The sequence below is a fragment of the Cebus imitator genome, unplaced genomic scaffold (genome assembly GCF_001604975.1).
Source record: "Cebus imitator isolate Cc_AM_T3 unplaced genomic scaffold, Cebus_imitator-1.0 Scaffold266, whole genome shotgun sequence".
NCBI lineage: Eukaryota > Metazoa > Chordata > Mammalia > Primates > Cebidae > Cebus > Cebus imitator.
Window position 1 is genome coordinate 2,502,553 of NW_016107581.1, and position 19,397 is coordinate 2,521,949.

Consider the following 19,397-nt stretch of genomic DNA (forward strand, 5'->3'; position numbering starts at 1 on the left):
AAAAAAAAAAAAAAAAAAAAAAAAAAAAAAAAAGTAAGATTGGCAAGCGTGGGATATTCAAGACACACTCACACCAAATGGACACATTCTCTTGCAAAGCGAAGGGAAGGGGGCACACAGACATTTCAGGGGGATCTTTCATTGTGTCATGGCAAGTGTCCCAGGCTTGGGGATAGCAACCCAGGTTGAATTGCTGTCCTCGGTCCATATTCCCGTCTCCAGCCTTCATGCCCACCTTGGAGGAGTCTCATCTCCAGCTGCTTTCTCTCTCCCAGGCCACAGTGGCTGCCTTCACGGCCAGCGAGGGCCACGCACATCCCCGGGTAGTGGAGCTGCCCAAGACGGATGAGGGCCTGGGCTTCAACATCATGGGTGGCAAAGAGCAGAACTCGCCCATCTACATCTCCCGGGTCATCCCGGGGGGCGTGGCTGACCGCCATGGAGGCCTCAAGCGTGGGGACCAACTGTTGTCCGTCAATGGTGTGGTGAGTGGGGGGCTGAGGCAGGGCTGGGGGACACAGTCTGTCCAAGGTAGCATAGCCCCTGCTTTTGACATTGATTCAGCACACACCGAGCACTGCCCCTCTGGCTAGCCCTGTGCTGGGCAATGTTACAGATCCTGAGAGATGTTGGCCTCAGCTCCTATACCCAACCTTCCCTCTGTGGGGAGGGCAGTAGGCCCTGGCTGAAAAAGTCCTAATACAGAAACATAACAATGAGGAAGTGCAAAGTATTGTGACAGCCCAGATAAGGCACCAGGCCAGTGTAGATGCAGGAAGGTTTTTCAGAGTAAGGAACATTTGGGTTGGGTGTTGAAGGATGAGTAGGAGTTCTCCAGGCAAACAAGGTAAAGGGTGTTCCTGCTGAAGGTACTGTGGAGGATACAGACTTGGCATACCTCTGATTTGAAAAGAAAGGGCTTGGTTCTCATGGAGGTCTGGGCATGCAGGTAATTAAAATCACTGTGGTTAGGTAGGGCGCAGTGGCCCACACCTGTAATCTCAGCACTTTGAGAGGCCGAGGCGGGTGGATCACCTGAAGTCAGGAGTTTGAGACCATCCTGGCCAACATGGTGAAACCCCATCTCTACTAAAAACACAAAAATTAGCTGGGCATGGTGGCAGACACCTGTAATCCCAGCTACTTGGGAGGCTGAGGCAGGGGAATCACTTGAACCTGGGAGGTGGAGGTTGCAGTGAGCTGAGATCACACCATTGTACTCCAGCCTGGATGACAGAGTGAGACTCCGTCTCAAAAAAAAAAAAAAAATCACTGTGGTTGGAGTTGAGGGAAGCCTAACTGGAGAGGAGGCTGGGGTCAGCCATGCAGGGCCTGAGTGTCACCTGAGAAGCTGGGACTTTGTCCCATGGGCGCTGGGGAGCCACGGGAGGCAAGGGGTGAGCCAGGGATAAGCTCAGCTTGCAGGTACAGAAAGACCCCTCTGGGAGCCTATGGGAGATGGACTGCGGGGAGAGACTGGAGGCCAGAAGGCCAGGGAGGAGGCTGGGGTAAGACTCCAGAGGAAAGAGGACAAGGCCTGAGCTGGGGCCAGGGTTGTGGGGACAAAGAAGAGGGAGTCAAGGCAGGCGGGCATGAGTGGGCTGTGGGCAGGGAGGCCATAAAGACGGGCCTGGATGTTTGGCCAGGGACTGAGGGAACATGGGGCTTCCCCTGACATGGGGAGCCTCGCAGGTTTTAGAGGAGGACACTGAACCAGGAGTTAATGACTCTTCCACAAGGAAGACATAAGGCATTGGCATCTCAGGGCTGGCACCAGGCTCACCAGCAGTGGGTCCCCTCTCCCTGGGGGGAGAGGGCTGGGCAAGGGCAGCCGGCCCCAGGCCCAGCATCTGTGTTGGGCACCACAGAGTGTTGAGGGTGAGCAGCACGAGAAGGCGGTGGAGCTGCTGAAGGCGGCCCAGGGCTCGGTGAAGCTGGTGGTGCGTTACACACCTCGAGTGCTGGAGGAGATGGAGGCCCGGTTTGAGAAGATGCGCTCGGCCCGCCGGCGCCAGCAGCATCAGAGCTACTCGTGAGTCCCTGTGTCACCACACCCCTGGGGCCTCCACTGGCTCCCTTTAGCCCCAGGCTCCCAAACCAGGCCAGTGCTTCCTAGACATTCCAGCCCTGGCCCCTCCTCTGGGATCCTGACCCTTGACCCCTGGCCCAGGCTTCACCCCAGGCTCTTCTGGCTGAATCGCCTGGGGACCTCTTAGCTTCCTTCCATCCCAAGATGTGGAATCTACTGTGGCTGGGATCCCTCAGCCCACCCACCTTGCCTCTGCATCCCCAATCCTGCCTCTCATCTACCCGGAGCCCCCGTTGAACCCAGGTCCCTTCTCTACCCCCCTTGCAGGTCCTTGGAGTCTCGAGGCTGAAACCACAGATCCGGACGCTCACGAGCACCCTCTCCCTGTACAGTATTTATTGTCCCTGGCACCTTATTTAAAGATCTTTGACCCTCATTGAGTGTCTGTGTGTCTGTCCTGCACCGCTGTGTTGGTGTCTTGAGATGTGGGGGAACGTGAGGAGCTGAGGTCAGGCCAAGTCTTTGAGAAGCCCTTTTCGGAGTCTGAGAGCAGAGGTTGAGACCTCTCGCTAGGTCTAAAGGCGGAATCAGGCCGGCTTCCAAGGGGCTAGTCCGAGGGCGGAGGCCAGGACCCCGTCTGGGTCTGAGTGCCGGGGAAGAACTGAGGACAACGCCGCCTACCCTTAAGAGCGTCTGAGGGCGAAGGCCAAGTCCCATCCTCCGGAGTCCTGAAACGCAGCCGGAGCTAGTGGGCGGCCTCTGTGTGGGCGGGGCGGAGCGAACCATTAGCCTCTTCCGCCGGGGGAACCCTGCAGGCCGCACTACCGTCTGCGTGGGAGTCGCGGGTGGGGGTGCCGCGTGCAGTTCCCGAGGCGGGCGCAGGGGTGCAGAATGAGGTGCCCTCGCCCACCAGGCGCTCACTCCACCTTCCAACCAGAGCGCGTCTTTCCGGAAGCTGCCTCCGCCTTGAAATCCAACCTTTAGCCTCAACCCGCTGCCCGCCCAGCCCTCGTGTCCCGTGCGGCGCGAGGGCCGGCGCGCGCCACTGCCGGGAGCCGGGGTCGCGACACGCGTTCCACGCCGCGCGCTACTCGCTCCGGGTGACATCATCCCCCTGCCGGGCTCCGCCCCCCGCCCCAGCCGCCGCACGCCGCGCGCCTATTGGTAGACGAGCCTTATGCCCCGCCTCTCGCCCTCCGCCCGCGCGACCCCTCCCTGCCGGTGTGGAGGCGGGGTCTAGTCGCCGGCCGGCGCCGACGCTTCCTCCCATTGGCCGCTCGTCGCCGTCTGTCAGTCTCCTGTTAAAGGGGCCACGACCGCCCGGGAGCTGTGGGGGGGGGGGGGGGGGGGGGGGGGGGGGGGGGGGGGGGGGGGGGGGGGGGGGGGGGGGGGGGGGGGGGGGGGGGGGGAAGGGGGAGGGAGAAGGAATTTTTTTGGGGGGAAGGTGGGATTTGGGGGCGCTGGTGGGCACCCCTGGATCTGGCGGCTGCGGCCTCGCGGGGGGAGGCTGAACGGTGACAGGGGCAACGGGCTATTTTGGGGGTAGAAGGCAGTGAGAACGTGAGGGGGAGGGGGGTCCCCAGCGCCCGAGCCGGAGCCAGAGACGTGGAGCCCGCGCGAGCGGCGGAGACAGGGTTCCAGGGCTCCGGAGCGACAGAGCCGGGCCCCGGCCGCTGCCAGGGGCCCCGCCCGGCCCCCCGACTCCACCCCAGGTCCCTCCTGCAGCCCAGTTCCGCCCGCAGCCGCCGCGGACCAGGCAGGTAAGAGCCCGGCCCGGCCCTCCTGGCAGCGCCCACCCCGGGGACCCCTTGGAGAGCCTCCCCCGCCTCCCCGAGATCCCTGATTCCCTTCCTCATCCCCGGGGACCCCCGAGCCCCGATTTCACAGCCCAACCCCGGGGACCCAGGCGTGCCCCTCCCGGCGCCCAGAGTCCCCGACCGAACCCTAGAATCCCGGGCGCACCGTCGCCTCGCGCCTCCTCCAGGGCCCAGGAGCCTGGATTTCCCGGTCCAGCCCCGGGACCCCCTTGAGCCTAGATCCCCCTTCCCGGCCCTGTTCAGGGAGCTCCAGACACCCGCCGCGGCGGTGCCAGACTCCCCCGGCGCCTCCGCATCGTCCCCGCTTCGCGCACCCAGTCTCCCGTCGTCAGGCTCGGGCTTGCACGGCCGGCCGCGTCTCTCGGTCCAGGCAGGCTCGGCGGCCGCCCTGGACACAGGCCCGCTCTGGAGCTGTCCATGGTCAGCGCGCTAGGCAGCCTTGCCTCCCCCCACCGCCCGCCGCCGCCGCCAGGGAGGGGGCGCAGGCGGCGCGGGGATCCCCCCCGCCGAGTCTTTGACCCGGGGATACCCGGGCCCTCCCCGACCCGGGCGCCCTGGCCGCGGGGCTCCGCCGGCCAGGCTCGTGGCCCGGTCCTCGGCACCCCAGGTTCCTGGGACTCCAGCAGCTCCCTGAGGAGCCAGCGCCTCTGAATTTTCCTGTTCTGGTCGCCGTGGGGACCATGGCACCCGGGCGTGCAGCTCCCACCCTGTTCGGGAAGCCTGTCCGTGCCTACACCTCTGCTGGCCCCAGGTGGTAGCCCTCACCCCGTCAGAACCTAGGAATCCTGTTCCCCAGCATTGCTCTGCTTAGAATCTGGTTCAACAGTCCTTGTGTCCCGCAGACCCATAGACTCAGGCTCCTGGCACCCAGCATCTGCTCCCTGAGGGACTCAGGCGCCATGACTCGTTTCCTTTGGGGGATCCGGAATGTGATTCTTAATGCAGTTCTCTGATTTCTGTTTACACTCTCCCTTGGGGACCTAAATGTCCTGGACCCAGTCTTGTATCCCCTCAGGGACCCAGGAGTTCAGACCCCAGTTTCTGTACTGCCCACCAGCTTTTACCGAGGCTGTCCGCCCCAAACCCTCTCTCCAAACAAGACCTCAGGCTGTCAGCTTCCAATCCCTCAACATTTACCTCTACAACGATTCAGGAGTCCAGGCTCCTAGCTCTGTCCACTGCCTTCCCCAGCAGGTATCTAGTTCCTCAGCTCTCACTTTTAGGGACCAGGTCTTCACACTCTCATCATTCTGCCCCATCAACTTCACATCTCCTGTGGCCTTAACAAACCCCTGTCTCATCCTCATGTCACCCCAGGTGGTGGCTTTGGAAGTCTCTACTCTCTCTCCCAAGACCCAGCTTCTTGAGATGTTTCCAGCACTTCATTGCCCCCTGAGGCCCATATGAGTTTCCATTCTCCAAGTACACTCTCCAAGGCCAATGAGCCGACACACATCACTTCCTCCACATGTATTCGGTGGCGTGAGCTCTTAAGGAAATCTAGAAGCTACCTACCATCATCCAAATTTCTTTCTTCTTTCCTTCCTTCTTCCTTCTTTCTTTCCTTCTTTCTTTTTCTTTCTTCTTTCCTTCCTTCTTCCTTCTTTCTTTCCTTCTTTCTTTTTCTTTCTTCTTTCCTTCCTTCCTTCTTTTCCTTCTTTTCTTTTCTTTCTTTCTCTTTCTCTCCCACCCTTCTTTCTTTCTTCTCTCTCTCTTTCTTTCTTTCTTCTTTCTTTTTCTTTCTTTCTTTCTTCCTTTCCTTTCCTTTCCTTTCTTTCTTTTCTCTTTCTTCCTTGACAAGTTATCTCTCTATTGCCCAACCTGGAGGGCAGTGGCATAATCACAGCTGACTGCAGCCTCCACCTTGCCGGGCTCAGAAGATCCTCTCACTTTAGCCTCCTGAGTAGCTGAAACCACAGGCACACATCACCAGGCCTGGCTAATTAAAAAAAAAAAAACTTTTTTTTGGCCAGGTGTGGTGGCTCACACCTGTAATCCCAGCACTTTGGGAGGCCTAGGCAGGCAGATTACCTGAGGTTGGGAGTTCAAGACCAGCCTGACCAACATGGAGAAACCCCGTCTCTACTAAACGTACAAAATTAGCTGGGCATGGTGGCACATGCCTGTAATCCCAGCTAATTGGGAGGCTGAGGCAGGAGAATCGCTTGAACCCAGGAGGCGGAGGTTGCAGTGAGCCGAGATCACACCATTGCACTCCAGCCTGGGCAACAAGAGTGAAACTCTCTCAAAAAAAAAAAAAAAATTTTTTTTTTTTATAGAGATGGGGGTTTCACAATGTTGCCCAGACTGGTCTCAAACTTCTAGGCTCAAGTGATCCCTCTCCCTCGGCTGGAATTACAGGTGTGTGCCCTCGAGTTCAGTCTGGCCACATTTCTTGTTGCACATGTGCTCTTGCATTGCTCCATGTTCTAGACTCCTTCTAAACACAGGAAAACTCCCAGTTGATCTCTGTTCTGTGTTCCACTCTCACTCAAGACATGGTCTGAGTTCTAGGCCAGATGCCAAATTCTAGGCATGTCTTTTCTCATTTGTTGTTTTAAAATATTTAGATACGACCCCTGAGCCAGATTCTGATCCCACTCTCTCCTCAGACATGTTCCAAAGTTCTAGCAACCAGTCCTTCCTTCTTTGCTAAATGTTCACTTTAAGTGTGTTCTAGGTTCCAGCCATATTTTTCTAGATTCCATTCTCTTCCGAGAGGCAATCCAACTTCTAAAATGTGTGTGTTCTAAGTATGTGCCCTAGGCTTCCTAATTCGTGCTATTGATTCTAGAATGCCCTTCCCTGTTTCCCTGTTTTACGTTCTAAGTTCCATTTAATTGCACATTATTTTTTGTTGTTGTTTAGTTTTTATTTTATTCTATTTTATTTTGAGATGGAGTCTTGCTCTGTCACCCAGGTTGGAGTGCGGTGGTGCTATCTCGGCTCACTGCAACCTCTGGCTGCCAGGTTAAGCAATTCTCCTGCCTCAGCTTCCTAAGTAGCTGGGACTACAGGCACATGCCACCATGCCTGGCTGATATTTTTGTATTTTTAGTAGAGATGGGGTTTCACGATGTTGGCCAAGCTGGTCTCAAACTCCTGACCTAAAGTGATCCTCCTGCCTCCCAAAATAGTGGGATGACAGGCACGCGTCACTGCGCCTGGCCTGTTGTTGTTTATACATTGGGTGTCGCTCTGCTACTGAGGCTTTCTCTCGAACTCCTGGGCTCAAGTGATCCTCCCACATTGGCCTTCCAAAATGCTGTAATTACAGGCATGAGCCACTGTGCCTGGCCCTAATTTCACATTCTGAAATGTAAAAGATTTCCAATGAAGTGTTCTACATTATGTTTTCCTTCCCCAGGTTCCAGGTTCTAGGCCCATTCATTTTCTGTCAGTTTTTCCCCCAGTGCAGCCTTAGTTTAGAACTTGTCCCCTGGTAGATCGTGGGTTTTCTCCTCCATCTGCCACTCTGGCATTCTAAGCTTGTTCTAGGCTCTCTCCTCTTCTGGAGACTTCAGCCTAGAAATGTTCTTATTTCCAGAACAACCCCCCTCCTTTGCCAGCTCAGTCTTTATTCCAGGAAATGCTCAATTCTCAACGTGCATCCTTTTGATCCGTCCCCTGCCCCTCCCCATAGACACTTCTAAGTTCCTAGCGAACTCTTAGGCACATGATAAAACCAAGGCTGTGACCCCTGCTATATTCTTTTTAAAAAATGTAACTAAGGCCAGATATGGTGGCTTACACCTATAATCGTAGCACTTCAGGAGGCAGAGGTGGGTGGATCACCTGAGGTTGGGAGTTCAAGACCAGCCTGACCAACATGGAGAAACCCCGTGTCTACTAAAAATACAAAATTAGCCAGGCGTAGTGGCACATGCCTGTAATCCCAGCTACTTGGGAGGCTGAGGCAGGAGAATCGCTTGAACTCAGGAGGCAGGAGATTGTGGTGAGCCGAGATTGTGCCATTGCACTCCAGCCTGGGCAACAAGAGGGAAACTCTGCCTCAAAAAAAAAAAATGTAATTAAAATTTTTAAAATCTATTTATTTATTTATTTTGAGACTGGGTTATGAGACTGGATAATTTTTATATTTTTTGTGCTTTTTTTTGAGATGGAGTTTCACTCTTGTTGCCCAGGCTGGAGTGCAATGGTGTGATCTCAGCTCATTGCAACCTTTGCCTCCCTGGTTCAAACAGTTCTCCTGCCTCAGCCTCCTGAGTAGCTTGGATTACAGGCATGTGCCACCACACCGGGCTAATTTTGTATTTTTAGTAGACACGGGGTTTCTCCATGTTAGTCAGGCTGGTCTCAAACCGCCAACCTCAGGTGATCACACCATCTCAGCCTCCCAAAGTGCTGGGATTACAGGTGTGAGCCACTGCGCCCTGGCCCCTGCTATATATCTTCATCCCTAGTAGGTTCTGAGTTCTAGATTGTATCTGCTTATTATGTTTGTTATGTATTGCATTAGGTGTATTTATGGGTATCGTGTGTGTCGGGTTCTGGGGTGACCTGAACACTAAATTATGGGGTTGCTCTTGGCTGATTCTAGATTATAGGCTTAAGAACTTAGTTCTAGAATACACCCCTCTACTTAGTCCTGTGAGCTGTTGTTACCCCAAGTCATCAAAAGTGTGGAAGCATTCTGCACCCTGTCCTGTGTCTTCATGCCAGTAGTTTTTTAGGTTATATGTCCAGCCTTGCTGTGTTTTATTTCCTTCTAGAGGAGTTTAAGGCTCTGGGACAGCTTCCCTAAAACATCTGTGTTGCATCGTCTGAGTGAGTTGCTGATTTTGGATATCATGTTGGTTTTTGGCCGAAGGCTGGCCTGCCCTCTTAGAATCGTATTCCTGAATCTTTCCTCTGAGTGCTGGGATTCGCCTGTCTAGATTTTCAAACGCACCTCTTCAAACACCCAAGGGGACAGGAACCCAGCTCCCTCTTCTCTCAGCGCCCAAAGCCCTGAGGGCCTCAGGCCCTCTTCTCCTCACATGAGTCCGAGGCCCCGGTCCCAGGCTTTGGACACAGTCCGCATATTGGGCGGGGCTGGGAATTATCCAAGCTCAGAACCGGTTATGTGCCGCCCGCAGGGGGAGAAGGAAAGGAAGGAACTGAGTGAAAGTCCCTCCTGCTTTCTGCCGGGCCAGCTGGACCCGTCGGACCTGATGTGTGCGGAGGGAGCGGTTCAGGGGGACTGGCTTCATCTCCGCCCTGCCCCTGGCTCCAAGTCCCGCCTTCTCGCCCCAAAACCCCGCCCCTTTCTCCTCCCCCGCATCGGATGTGGTCCTAAGGTGGCTGGGGCTGGGGTTAAGACCCAGAACTCCTGGGTCCTGGAGGAGTAGCTGTGCCCCAGGGGCCGGGGGGAGGAGGAGTCTGAAGGCTGGCATTTCTGGATCTAAGCGAGAAGGCTAAGAGCCCAGACTCTTTTCTCTTAGGGGAGGAGAGGGGTGCTGTCTCCGACTCCTGGGATTGGGAAGGCAGGGGCTGGAGGCTCAGCCTCTTGGGGTCTGGGGGAACCAAAGGGACGGGGGACCTGAACTCCTGTGACCTGAGGGAGGCGGGAGGTAGTTCTTGCACTTCTGGGTCATGAAGAGGGAGGTGACTATAGTGGTCTTGGCCATGTCGGGTTTTTTTTGGAAATAGAGTTTTGCTCTGCCCCCAGGCTGGAGTACAATGGCGCGATCTCGGCTCACTGCAACCTCCGCCTCCCGAGTTCAAGCGATTCTCCTACCTCAGCCTCCTGAGTAGCTGAGATTACAGGCTCCAGCCACCACACCTGACTAATTTTTGTATTTTTTTTTTAGTAGAGATGGGGTTTCTCCATGTTGGTCAGGCTGGTTTTTAACCCCCAATCTCAGTTGATCTGCCCACCTCGGCCTCCGAAAGTGCTGGGATTACAGGTGTGAGCCCCAGCTCCCAGCCACCCTGTGGCCTTCTTAAGGCATGGTTCTGGTCTGGGCGTCAGTTTTCCTACCCATGCAGTGGGTTGAGGGTAGAGACTGATTTTAAACACACATTCTCTCAGGCAATGCCAGGGTCACCCAGCCGTTGTTCTTTTGAGTGGGCCAGGCCTAGGTTTGCTGCCAGTGTCTAATGGAGTCTGACTTCAGTTTTCCTAAATCCTCTCACCCAGGTAGCCAAGGCTTACCTAGAAGCAATGGGTTTCAGTTTATCCTGGGCCACGATTAGAATGGATAGGCCTGGCCAGGCGCGGTGGCTCATGCCAGGTAAATAGATGGCTCAGGCACAGTGGCACACTTTAGCATGCCGAGGCGGGAGGATCCCCTGAGTCCAAGAGTTTGAGACCATCCTGGGCAACATAGTGAGATCTCGCCTCTACAAAAAAAAAAAAAAAAAAAAAAAAAAAGCCGGACGCGATGGCTCATGCCTGTAATCCCAGCACTTTGGGAGGCCGAGGTGGGCGGATCACGAGGTCAGGAATTCAAGACCAGCCTGACCAACGCAGTGAAGCCCCATCTCAACTAAAAATACAAACAGTAGCTGGGCATGGTGGCGAATTCCTGTAATCCCAGTTACTTGCGAGGCTGAGGCAGAATTGCTTGAACAGGGACCTGAGAGGCGGAGGTTGCAGTGAGCCGAGACTGTGCCACTGCACTCCAGCGTGGGCGACAGAGTAAAAAGAATAGGCCTCAGTTTCCCCTGGCAGCACCTGGTGGCCAGTATTTGGTTTTCCTGGTGGAGTGACAGGGTGGTGGTGCCTGTTTCCCTGTGTCATGATCTGAGTCTGGGCCTCAGTTTCTTCTGTGCAGTGCCTGGTTTGCCCCAACTGTTTCTCCTACGTGGTATCCGAGTGGCCGTGTCTCAGTTTCTCCGTTGTGCCTTGACGAGGCCGGTCTGTTCCTTGCCCCTCCCCGCCCCGCAGGCCCGCACCGCCGCCATGATGTGCGAGGTGATGCCCACCATCAGCGAGGATGGCCGGCGGGGCTCGGCGCTGGGCCCGGACGAGGCGGGCGGGGAGCTGGAGCGCCTCATGGTCACGATGCTCACGGAGCGCGAGCGCCTGCTGGAGACGCTGCGCGAGGCACAAGACGGGCTGGCTACGGCGCAGCTGCGGCTGCGCGAGCTGGGCCACGAAAAGGACTCGCTGCAGCGTCAGCTGAGCATCGCGCTGCCCCAGGTCTGGGCGGGGCAGGGGCGGGGCCTGAGGGGGGCGGGGCCTCGGTGGAGAGGGCGGTCCGGAAGGGGCCGGGCTTGGCGCCTGGAAGGGAGGAGTCTGTGCCATTAATGGGCGGGGCCTGAGTGGCAAGGGACAGCGGGACTTAGCAGGGTGGGCGGGGCTTTCAAACTTCCAGTTCCAGGGAATGGAGGAGCTAGGGAAAGGATTGAGCTGAATGTCCTGATCCTGCCAATGTCTGGACAGGAGTTTGCAGCTCTGACGAAGGAGCTGAACTTATGTCGGGAGCAGCTGCTGGAGAGGGAGGAAGAGATTGCAGAGCTGAAGGCGGAACGGAACAACACGCGGGTGAGGGGTGTTGAGGGCGGAGCCTAAGTGGGGGCGGGGCCTTGCGTTGTTGAAATAGGGGGCGGGGCCTCGCGGTGTTGCAGCCTGACCTATTTTTTCCTCCATCTCGCCTTCCTGTCTTCTCTTCCCTGGTTACATTTCCTGGCTGGTCTCCCACTCCGGTCCCACTCCTTCCTCCGTGTCTCCATAACTTTTCTCTCTTCTGTATCACCCCTTCGTTGACCCCGACCCCACCTCTGCTATCCTCCTCTCTTTCCCTGACCTGTCTCTCTCGGTGTCCTTTGTTTGGCTCCATGTTTTCCTCCATGTGTCCCCCCTACCTGTCACCCTTTCTCTCAACCCTGCCCCTTTTCCCTTGCCTCTTCTCCTTGCCCCCATGCCCTGTGCCTGTAGCTGCTCCTGGAACACCTGGAGTGCCTCGTGTCCAGGCACGAGAGGTCACTGCGCATGACCGTGGTGAAGCGCCAGGCCCAGTCCCCGGGTGGGGTCTCCTCGGAGGTAGAAGTGCTCAAGGCTCTAAAGTCCCTCTTCGAGCACCACAAGGCCCTGGATGAGAAGGTATGAGAATTGGAAGAGCAGGGGTGGAGAACGGAAACCCTTAGTTGACTGGGGCTGTTCTGAGTGAGAGACGTTCTGGCTGTAATTGGTTGGGGATGTGCTGAGTTGGAAGAATGTTGACTGCGATTGATCGGGACAGGTTACAAAGACTGGGACCTGACTGGTTGATAGCAGAAAAATAAACCAGGATGGGGGCTACTGGTGGATGGGGCAGCCTGGGTAGCTGGTTGCGACTGCATACCGGTTATGGAGAGAGGAGTCCCGACGCTGCCCTATCAGACCCGTCCTAGGGGTGTTCTGGGCCAGGAGCAACTGTCCTAAATTGGGTTTGGTATCCAGCTGACTATTGCCCTGCCCCATCCCCAGGTCCGGGAGCGGCTGCGGATGGCGCTGGAGCGAGTGGCAGTGCTAGAGGAGGAGCTGGAACTGAGCAATCAGGAGGTGTGGGTGTGGCCAAGAAGGGGAGGTTGAATCCACGGGGAGGGGCTAAAGGACAGCCCAGTGGGGCGGAACCGATTGGGTGGGTTCCAGAGAGAATCTATTGGGGCAGGACTAGGGCAGACAACCAATGGAGTTGGACTATGGAGAGAAACCAATGGGTTTCCTAAGTGGGCACACGTTGCGCAGGGCTCCAGGGAGAACCTCCTGGTAAGAGTGAGATTAAGGGTAGAACTAGGGACTGGGGCTCAGGCTGGGACTAAGGAGGAATTGATTGGATGGGGAAAGGCAGGGCTAAAGCGGAAGCCTTCCGCAGGAGGCTAAGGGGAGGAGTAAGGGTATACGCCCTCCAAGGTGGCGGCTAAGGAGGGATGTAAGGAGGGTACGGGGCCTAAGAGTAGATCGTGGGGTAGGCATCGCCCCAGCAGGAGCAAAGGCATTTCAGATGGGGCCCCCCATCCCCTTAGAGGGCCAGTGCCAGTGGGAAGTAGAACTGGGGGTTCAGGGAACCCCTGTGGTCTGAATTCCCTTTAACGCTTCCAGACTCTGAACCTTCGAGAGCAGCTGTCTAGGCGGCGGTCAGGGCTGGAAGAACCCGGCAAGGATGGGGACGGGCAGGTGAGACATGGAAGTCCCCTCCCCAGGAGCTCCATTCCACTCCCTCACTTCGTGATGGTGTTTGCAGTGTTTGGTGTGACCCAAACACTTAGACGGCTGCACCTCTAAGACTGTCACAAATCTTTGACCTCTGATCCCGGTCACCTAGCTAACTTCTGTGACCATCTCACTGGCCCCCGTGGACTCTGACCTGCATGATCCTTATTGATATTTGATCGACTTTCAGCTGATTGACTTTCTGCTTACATTCCCTCTGTGTCTCTGGGAGACACTCTGGGATGTTGTCCGTTTCTTCCCTCCCTCCAGACTCTTGCCAATGGCCTGGGTCCTGGCGGGGATTCGAACCGGCGCACAGCAGAACTGGAGGAGGCCCTGGAGCGGCAGCGCGCCGAGGTGTGCCAGCTGCGAGAGCGCCTGGCGGTGCTGTGCCGTCAGATGAGCCAGCTGGAGGAGGAGCTGGGCACTGCACACCGCGAGCTGGGCAAGGCGGAGGAAGCCAACTCCAAGCTGCAGCGCGACCTCAAGGAGGTGAGGCCCAGGCAGGTGGGCTGCCTTCAATCGCTCGCCTTTCCGTAGCCCTCTCTCTTGCGCATTGCTCATGAATAGTGGAACTTCGATTCAGTCCACAGGCTGGGTGGCTCCTCCTCTCAGATTCAGTTTCCTTACCTGTGAAAGGAGATGTGTGATTCTCAGAGGGTGAGCCTGTGGCACAGAGTAGGCGCTCCATAACTGCTCGTCATTACTTTGTTACCTCTGGGTCCTTCTCTGGTGCCTCTAAATTAATTAATTTTTGTTTTGTTTTGGGGGGGACGGAGTTTTGCTCCATAGCCCAGGCTGGAATGTAGTGGCCTGATCTCAGCTCACTGCAACCTCTGCCTCCTGGGTTCAAGTGATTCGTCTGCCTCAGCCTCCTGAATATCTGGGATTACAGGCGGGTGTCACCACGCCCAGCCAATTTTTGTATTTTAGTAGAGACGGGTTTCACTGTGTTGGCCAGGACCATCTTGATCTCTTGACCTCGTGATACGCCCATCTCAGCCTCCTAAAGTGCTGGGATTACAGGAGTGAGCCACCATGCGCCGACTGTTTTTTTTTTTTTTTTTTTTTTTTTTTTTTTTTTTTTTTTGAGACGGAGTCTAGCTCTGTCGCCCAGGCTGGAGTGCAGCGGTGCGATCTTGGCCCACTGTAACCTCACTGTAACCTCTGTCTCCCAGTTGAGGCGATTCTCCTGCCTCAGCCTCCTGAGTAGCTGGACTACAGGTGTGCCCCACCACTCCTGGCTAGTTTTTGATTCTTTTTGTTTGTTTGTTTGTATCTTTAATAGAAGTGGGGTTTCACCATATTGGCCAGGCTAGTCTCGAACCCCTGACCTGAAGTGATCTGCTCACATCAGCCTCCCAAAGTGCTGGGATTACAGGTGTGAGCCACCTTGCTCAGCCTCTAGCTGGAATCTTTTGTGGTTATTTCACCCCTTCCTGGCTTAGGCCCCTTTATCCTAAACCCGGTGACCCTAGGGAGCTTCTGGGATATTCAGAACTGGGTTTTTATTTATTTATTTATTTATGACGGAGTCTTGCTCTGGAGTGCAGTGGCACTATCTCGGCTCACTGTAACCTCTGCCTCCCAGGTTCAAGTGATTCTCCTGCTTAAGCCTTCCGAGTACCTGAGATTACAGGCATTTGCCACAACACCCGGCTAATTTTTTGTATTTTTAGTAGAGCCGAGGTTTCACCATCTTGGCCAGGATGGTCTCAATCTCTTGACCTTGTGATCCACCCGCCTCAGCCTTCCAAAGTGCTGGGATTACAGGTGTGCGCCACCGCGCCCAGCTGGACCTGGATTCTTGACGGCAGTAGATGAGCACTAGGACTAACCTGGGCAACATAGCGAGATCCCTTCTCTATTAAAAAAAAAAATTAGCCAGGTGTGGTGGCAGGTGTTTGTAGACCCAGCCACTAGGGAGGCTGAGGCATGAGATTCACTTGAGTTTGGGAGGTGGAGGTTGCAGTGAGCAGAGATGGTACCACTGCCCTCCAGCCAGGGTGATAGAGCTATACTGTCAACAACAAAAAAGAGGCCGGGTGCAGTGGCTCACGTCTGTAATCGCTGCACTTTGGGAGGCCGAGTTGGGTGGATCACTTGAGGTCAGGAGTTCAAGATCTGCCTGGCCAACATGGTGAAACCCCGTCTCTGCTAAAAAATACCAAAATTAGCTGGGTGTGGCAGCATTCCCCTGTAGTCCCAGCTACTCGAGAGGCTGAGGCAGGAGAAATCGCTTGAAACCACTGGGTAGAAGTTGCAGTGAACCGAGACCGCACCACTGCACTCCAGCCTGGGTGACAGAGCAGCAAGACTCCCTCTCAAAAAAAAAGGGCTGGGCGTAGTGGCTCACGCCTGTAATCCCAGCACTTTGGGAGGCCGAAGGGGGTGGATCACTTGCGGTCAGGAGTTGGAGACCACCCTGGCCAACATGGTGAAACCCCATCTTAAAAAAAAAAAAGAAAAGAAAAAAGAAAAACGCAGAGAGAAAGAGATAGAGAGCCTTCATGTGGGATTTTAAGCCTGGATAGCCGCGGGGGCTGTTGGGAAATGTAGCATGTAGCCCACCACGTGGGCTACCAGGTTGAGGGTCCATCTCTCATGAGACCTTGGAGCACCTCTTTCTGGGTTCTAAGCCTCTGCTACCCTTGTAGCTCTTGGGAGGTGTTGCCTTCTAGGTAAAGGGATCCTTCTTTCTCAGGAGACCCCGGGACACTAGTCTTTGATTCTAAGTCTGCGCTGTTCCAGAAATTAGTGAGAAATCTAAGGCCTGGGTTTTGAGGAGACAGCTGGAGTGGAGACTTCACATCCCACGGGCCTCAGACCCCGTACACCTAGAAGATCTGAGCCTGCAGTGCCCTAGAAGCTCATGGGAGGTGTAGCACCAGCATTTTAACTCGCAGGTGGCAGGGACTGAAGATGGGCTATTCCTGGGAGCTCTTAGCAGGTGTATTACCACCATTCTGACTCCCCTGTCAGGGCACTTGGTTTCCCAGGGCACCGCGGGGTGCCTGGTCCGCTCCCTCAGGGGCTGACAGTCCACACGGCCTTTTGCCACCTCCGCAGGCGCTGGCTCAGCGGGAAGATATGGAGGAGCGGATCACGACGCTGGAGAAGCGCTATCTGAGTGCCCAGCGCGAGGCCACGTCTCTGCACGACGCCAACGACAAACTGGAGAACGAGTTAGCCAGCAAGGAGTCGCTGTACCGGCAGGTGGGGGCTCAGCCCGGGAGGGGCGGTGGGGGCGGCGCCGGGGCCCAAGTAACCCAGCCTGTCCTCTCCCCTGCCTCTCCCTCCCTCAGAGTGAAGAGAAGAGCCGTCAGCTGGCCGAGTGGTTGGACGACGCCAAGCAGAAACTGCAGCAGACGCTGCAGAAGGCAGAGACCTTGCCGGAGATAGAGGCGCAGCTGGCGCAGCGCGTGGCGGCGCTCAACAAGGTGTGGGGACTGCTTGGGTTGGGGATGGGGCGGGGCCTTGCGTGGGGGAAGGGGTGGGGCCCAGAGGAGGTGGGACCGTGAATCTGGAAGGGTAAGAGCGAGGCCCGAAGCCTGGATTTGGGGGAAGAGGTGGGGTCCAGGGGACTGGGAAAGGACAGAACTTAGAATGGGGAGAGCCTGGAGGTTTGCACGGAGGACGGATGCGAACCGGGTTCTCTAACCTGGACTGAAAGGACGGGTGGCCTGGGACCTGAGAGGGAAGGACCAGATCCTGAAAAAGTGGATTAGACGCAGGTGGGGCCTGAATCAGCGCTGCAGGGGAGGAGCCTGGCGCTTTGGGGGCGGGGCCTGGTGTCCATCCTTGGAGGAGGTGGGGCTCGGAGCCTGACTGATCCTGGAAGGGTAAAGTCACAGGCCATGGGTTCCATCCTCTAGGCCGAAGAACGTCATGGGAATTTTGAGGAGCGGCTTCGGCAGCTGGAGGCCCAGTTGGAAGAGAAGAATCAGGAGCTGCAGCGGGTGAGGGGGTAGAAGGCTGCATGGAGGGTGGGGCTTCGAGGCTGGGGCGGAGCTTAGTGGGGGCTGGGCGTGGCCCGGGGTTTAGAACAAGGGCTGTGCTCTGGGCGGGGTGGGCTTGAGCACCCCCGCCCCACTCTGCTATTCGCAGGCCAGGCAGCGGGAGAAGATGAACGACGACCACAATAAGCGGCTGTCCGAGACGGTGGACAAGCTGCTGAGCGAGTCCAACGAGCGCTTACAGCTTCACCTCAAGGAGCGCATGGGGGCGCTGGAGGAGAAGGTGCATCCCCACCCAGGACTGTGGGGGCTCGGAATTCTGGGACTACCTCTTGCTGGAACCCTGGGTCCTCAGGCCTTTCCCCCAGATCCGTTATTGGAGGCCTCCCTAAACCCCAGCATCTTGAGTTGGGCAGGCTTCTGTGCTCTATTGCGCAGACCGCTTTTTCACCTATTCTAGACGTTCCAAGAGCCTCAATTCTGGGGAACCCATGCCTTGAGTCCTTGACTTTTCCCAAAGTCTCCAACCCCACGGGCCACCAACCCTGAATGCTCTGAGACTGCACAGGATGTCGCATCCCGAGGCTCCTCTCCCCAGAAACATTGTAGCCCCTGCTCCCCCGAAACTCACCATTTGTCTCCATCTCATTCTTCCTGGGTCCCCTCAGGTCGATCTGTGCTCATGGGGAGCTGCCTGCAGCTCCAAGGGCGTGCCCCCTTCAGGCCCCACCCTCTCACTTCACCTCTGTCCCCACAGAACTCTCTGAGTGAGGAGATTGCCAACATGAAGAAACTTCAGGATGAGCTGCTTCTAAACAAGGTAGGGTGCCCTGGGTGAACAGGAGGAGGATGTGGGGCAGAGGTTGGTGAGGCCGTGGTCCACAAGGCTGGCAGGGGCTGTTCCTCCCGGGTGGAGCAGATGCTAACCCCTACTCCTCCAACCCCGGCCCCCAGGAGCAGCTCTTGGCCGAAATGGAGCGGATGCAGATGGAGATCGACCAGCTGCGAGGAAGGCCGCCATCCTCCTACTCCAGGTGACAGCAACCCTCCTGCCCTGCCTCTGCCACTGAGCCTTGTTGGCCAAGCTCCTCCCTTCTGATCCCCACTTCCTGTCCTCCCAAGACTTCCACTGACCCCTCTGCCTTTTTTTTTTTTTTTTTCCCAAACACAAGGTCTTACTCTGTCACCTAGGTTGGAGTGCAGTGGCACGATCCTGGCTCACTGCAACCTCCACCTCCCAAGTTCAACTAATTCTCATGCCTCAGCCTCCCAAGTAGCTGGGATTACAGGCGTGCGCCATCACAGCTGGCTAATTTTTGTACTTTTAGTAGAGATGGGGTTTCGCCATGTTGGCCAGGCTGGTCTGGAACACCTGACCTCAAGTCATTCTCCACCTTGGCCTCCCAAAGTGCTGGGATTACAGGTGTGAGCCTCCATGCCTGGCCCCCTCTGATTTTTGACCCTGACTTCATTTTTTCTTTCTTTCTTTCTTTTGAGATGGAGTCTGGCTCTGTTGTCCAGGCTGGAGTGCAGTGGTGCAATCTCAGCTCACTGCAACCTCCACTTTGCCTGTTCAAGCACTTCTCCTGCCTCATCCTATGGAGTGTCTGGGATTACAGGTGCCCGCTACCATGTCGGGCTAATTTTTTTATTTTTAGTAGAGAGAGGGTTTCACCATGTTGGCCTCGTCTTGAACTCCAGACCTCAAGTGATCTGCCCACCTCAGCCTCCAAAAGTGCTGGGATTACTGGCCTGAGCCACTGAGCCCGACCCCTTGGCCCTGACTTTATGACCCCTGACCCTAGGTCTGTTTCTGCGACCCCTTACCTCTGTGCCCTTTTCCTGACCCCTTGGTCCCTGACTGCCTTCCTCATGCCCACAGGTCTCTCCCTGGCAGTGCCCTGGAGCTCCGTTACTCTCAGGCACCCACATTACCTTCTGGTGCCCACTTGGATCCCTATGTGGCTGGCAGTGGCCGGGCAGGCAAGAGGGGCCGCTGGTCGGGGGTCAAGGAGGAGACCTCCAAGGTTAGCAGCTGCATCTGGGGCCTGGACTGGGCAGGGCTTGGGCCGGCAGCGGTAGGAAGTGGAGCTAAATCCGTGGGGTTCTGGGAGGAAGCTGGGTTGAGAGGCAGGATCTCCTGGACTCACCCACTCACCCTTTCTTCTCTCCTTCCCCGAAATCGTATCATCCCCTCTTGCCTGGATTTCTCCTCACATGGATGTACTGCCACCTGGTGAGAACCTGACAGTAATGATGAGACAGGGAGGGGCGTGTAGAATCCCAAAGTGGTCCGGGTTAGGTGAAGAACCTGAGCAGGCTGAGTCTTAGTAATCAGGGGAGGGGGTGGAGTCAGGGGTGTGGGTGTGGCTTAGGTTTGTGGGAAGAAGAACAAGGACCTGCCAAGAGAGGAAGTTGGAGGCTGGGCATGGAGGCTCACAGGCCTGTAATCC

General features: G+C 56.3%; 2 protein-coding genes across 3 annotated transcripts in view; both read left to right on the forward strand.

Moving 5' to 3' along the window:
* The window catches only part of LIN7B (lin-7 homolog B, crumbs cell polarity complex component), a 4,318-nt gene extending 1,853 nt beyond the window's left edge, over positions 1-2,465 (forward strand). Inside the window, exons 4-6 of the mRNA XM_017500534.2 lie at positions 276-485; positions 1,869-2,032; positions 2,357-2,465. Of these exons, the coding sequence (XP_017356023.1) occupies positions 276-485; positions 1,869-2,032; positions 2,357-2,378 (396 nt within the window). The 3' untranslated portion in view covers positions 2,379-2,465. The remainder of the gene's footprint in view (positions 1-275; positions 486-1,868; positions 2,033-2,356) is intronic.
* A 991-nt stretch (positions 2,466-3,456) lies between these two features.
* PPFIA3 (PTPRF interacting protein alpha 3) overlaps positions 3,457-19,397 on the forward strand; it is a 34,920-nt gene continuing 18,979 nt past the window's right edge. Inside the window, exons 1-14 of one of the 2 annotated variants that reach the window (XM_017500525.2) lie at positions 3,457-3,789; positions 10,739-10,993; positions 11,237-11,338; positions 11,732-11,896; positions 12,263-12,337; positions 12,878-12,952; positions 13,259-13,480; positions 16,058-16,204; positions 16,294-16,428; positions 16,864-16,947; positions 17,096-17,227; positions 17,702-17,764; positions 17,899-17,978; positions 18,827-18,971. In XM_017500525.2, coding sequence (XP_017356014.1) covers positions 10,754-10,993; positions 11,237-11,338; positions 11,732-11,896; positions 12,263-12,337; positions 12,878-12,952; positions 13,259-13,480; positions 16,058-16,204; positions 16,294-16,428; positions 16,864-16,947; positions 17,096-17,227; positions 17,702-17,764; positions 17,899-17,978; positions 18,827-18,971 — 1,665 coding nt within the window. In that variant the 5' untranslated portion in view covers positions 3,457-3,789; positions 10,739-10,753. The remainder of the gene's footprint in view (positions 3,790-10,738; positions 10,994-11,236; positions 11,339-11,731; positions 11,897-12,262; positions 12,338-12,877; positions 12,953-13,258; positions 13,481-16,057; positions 16,205-16,293; positions 16,429-16,863; positions 16,948-17,095; positions 17,228-17,701; positions 17,765-17,898; positions 17,979-18,826; positions 18,972-19,397) is intronic. The other variant, XM_017500524.2, reaches the window with a different exon arrangement.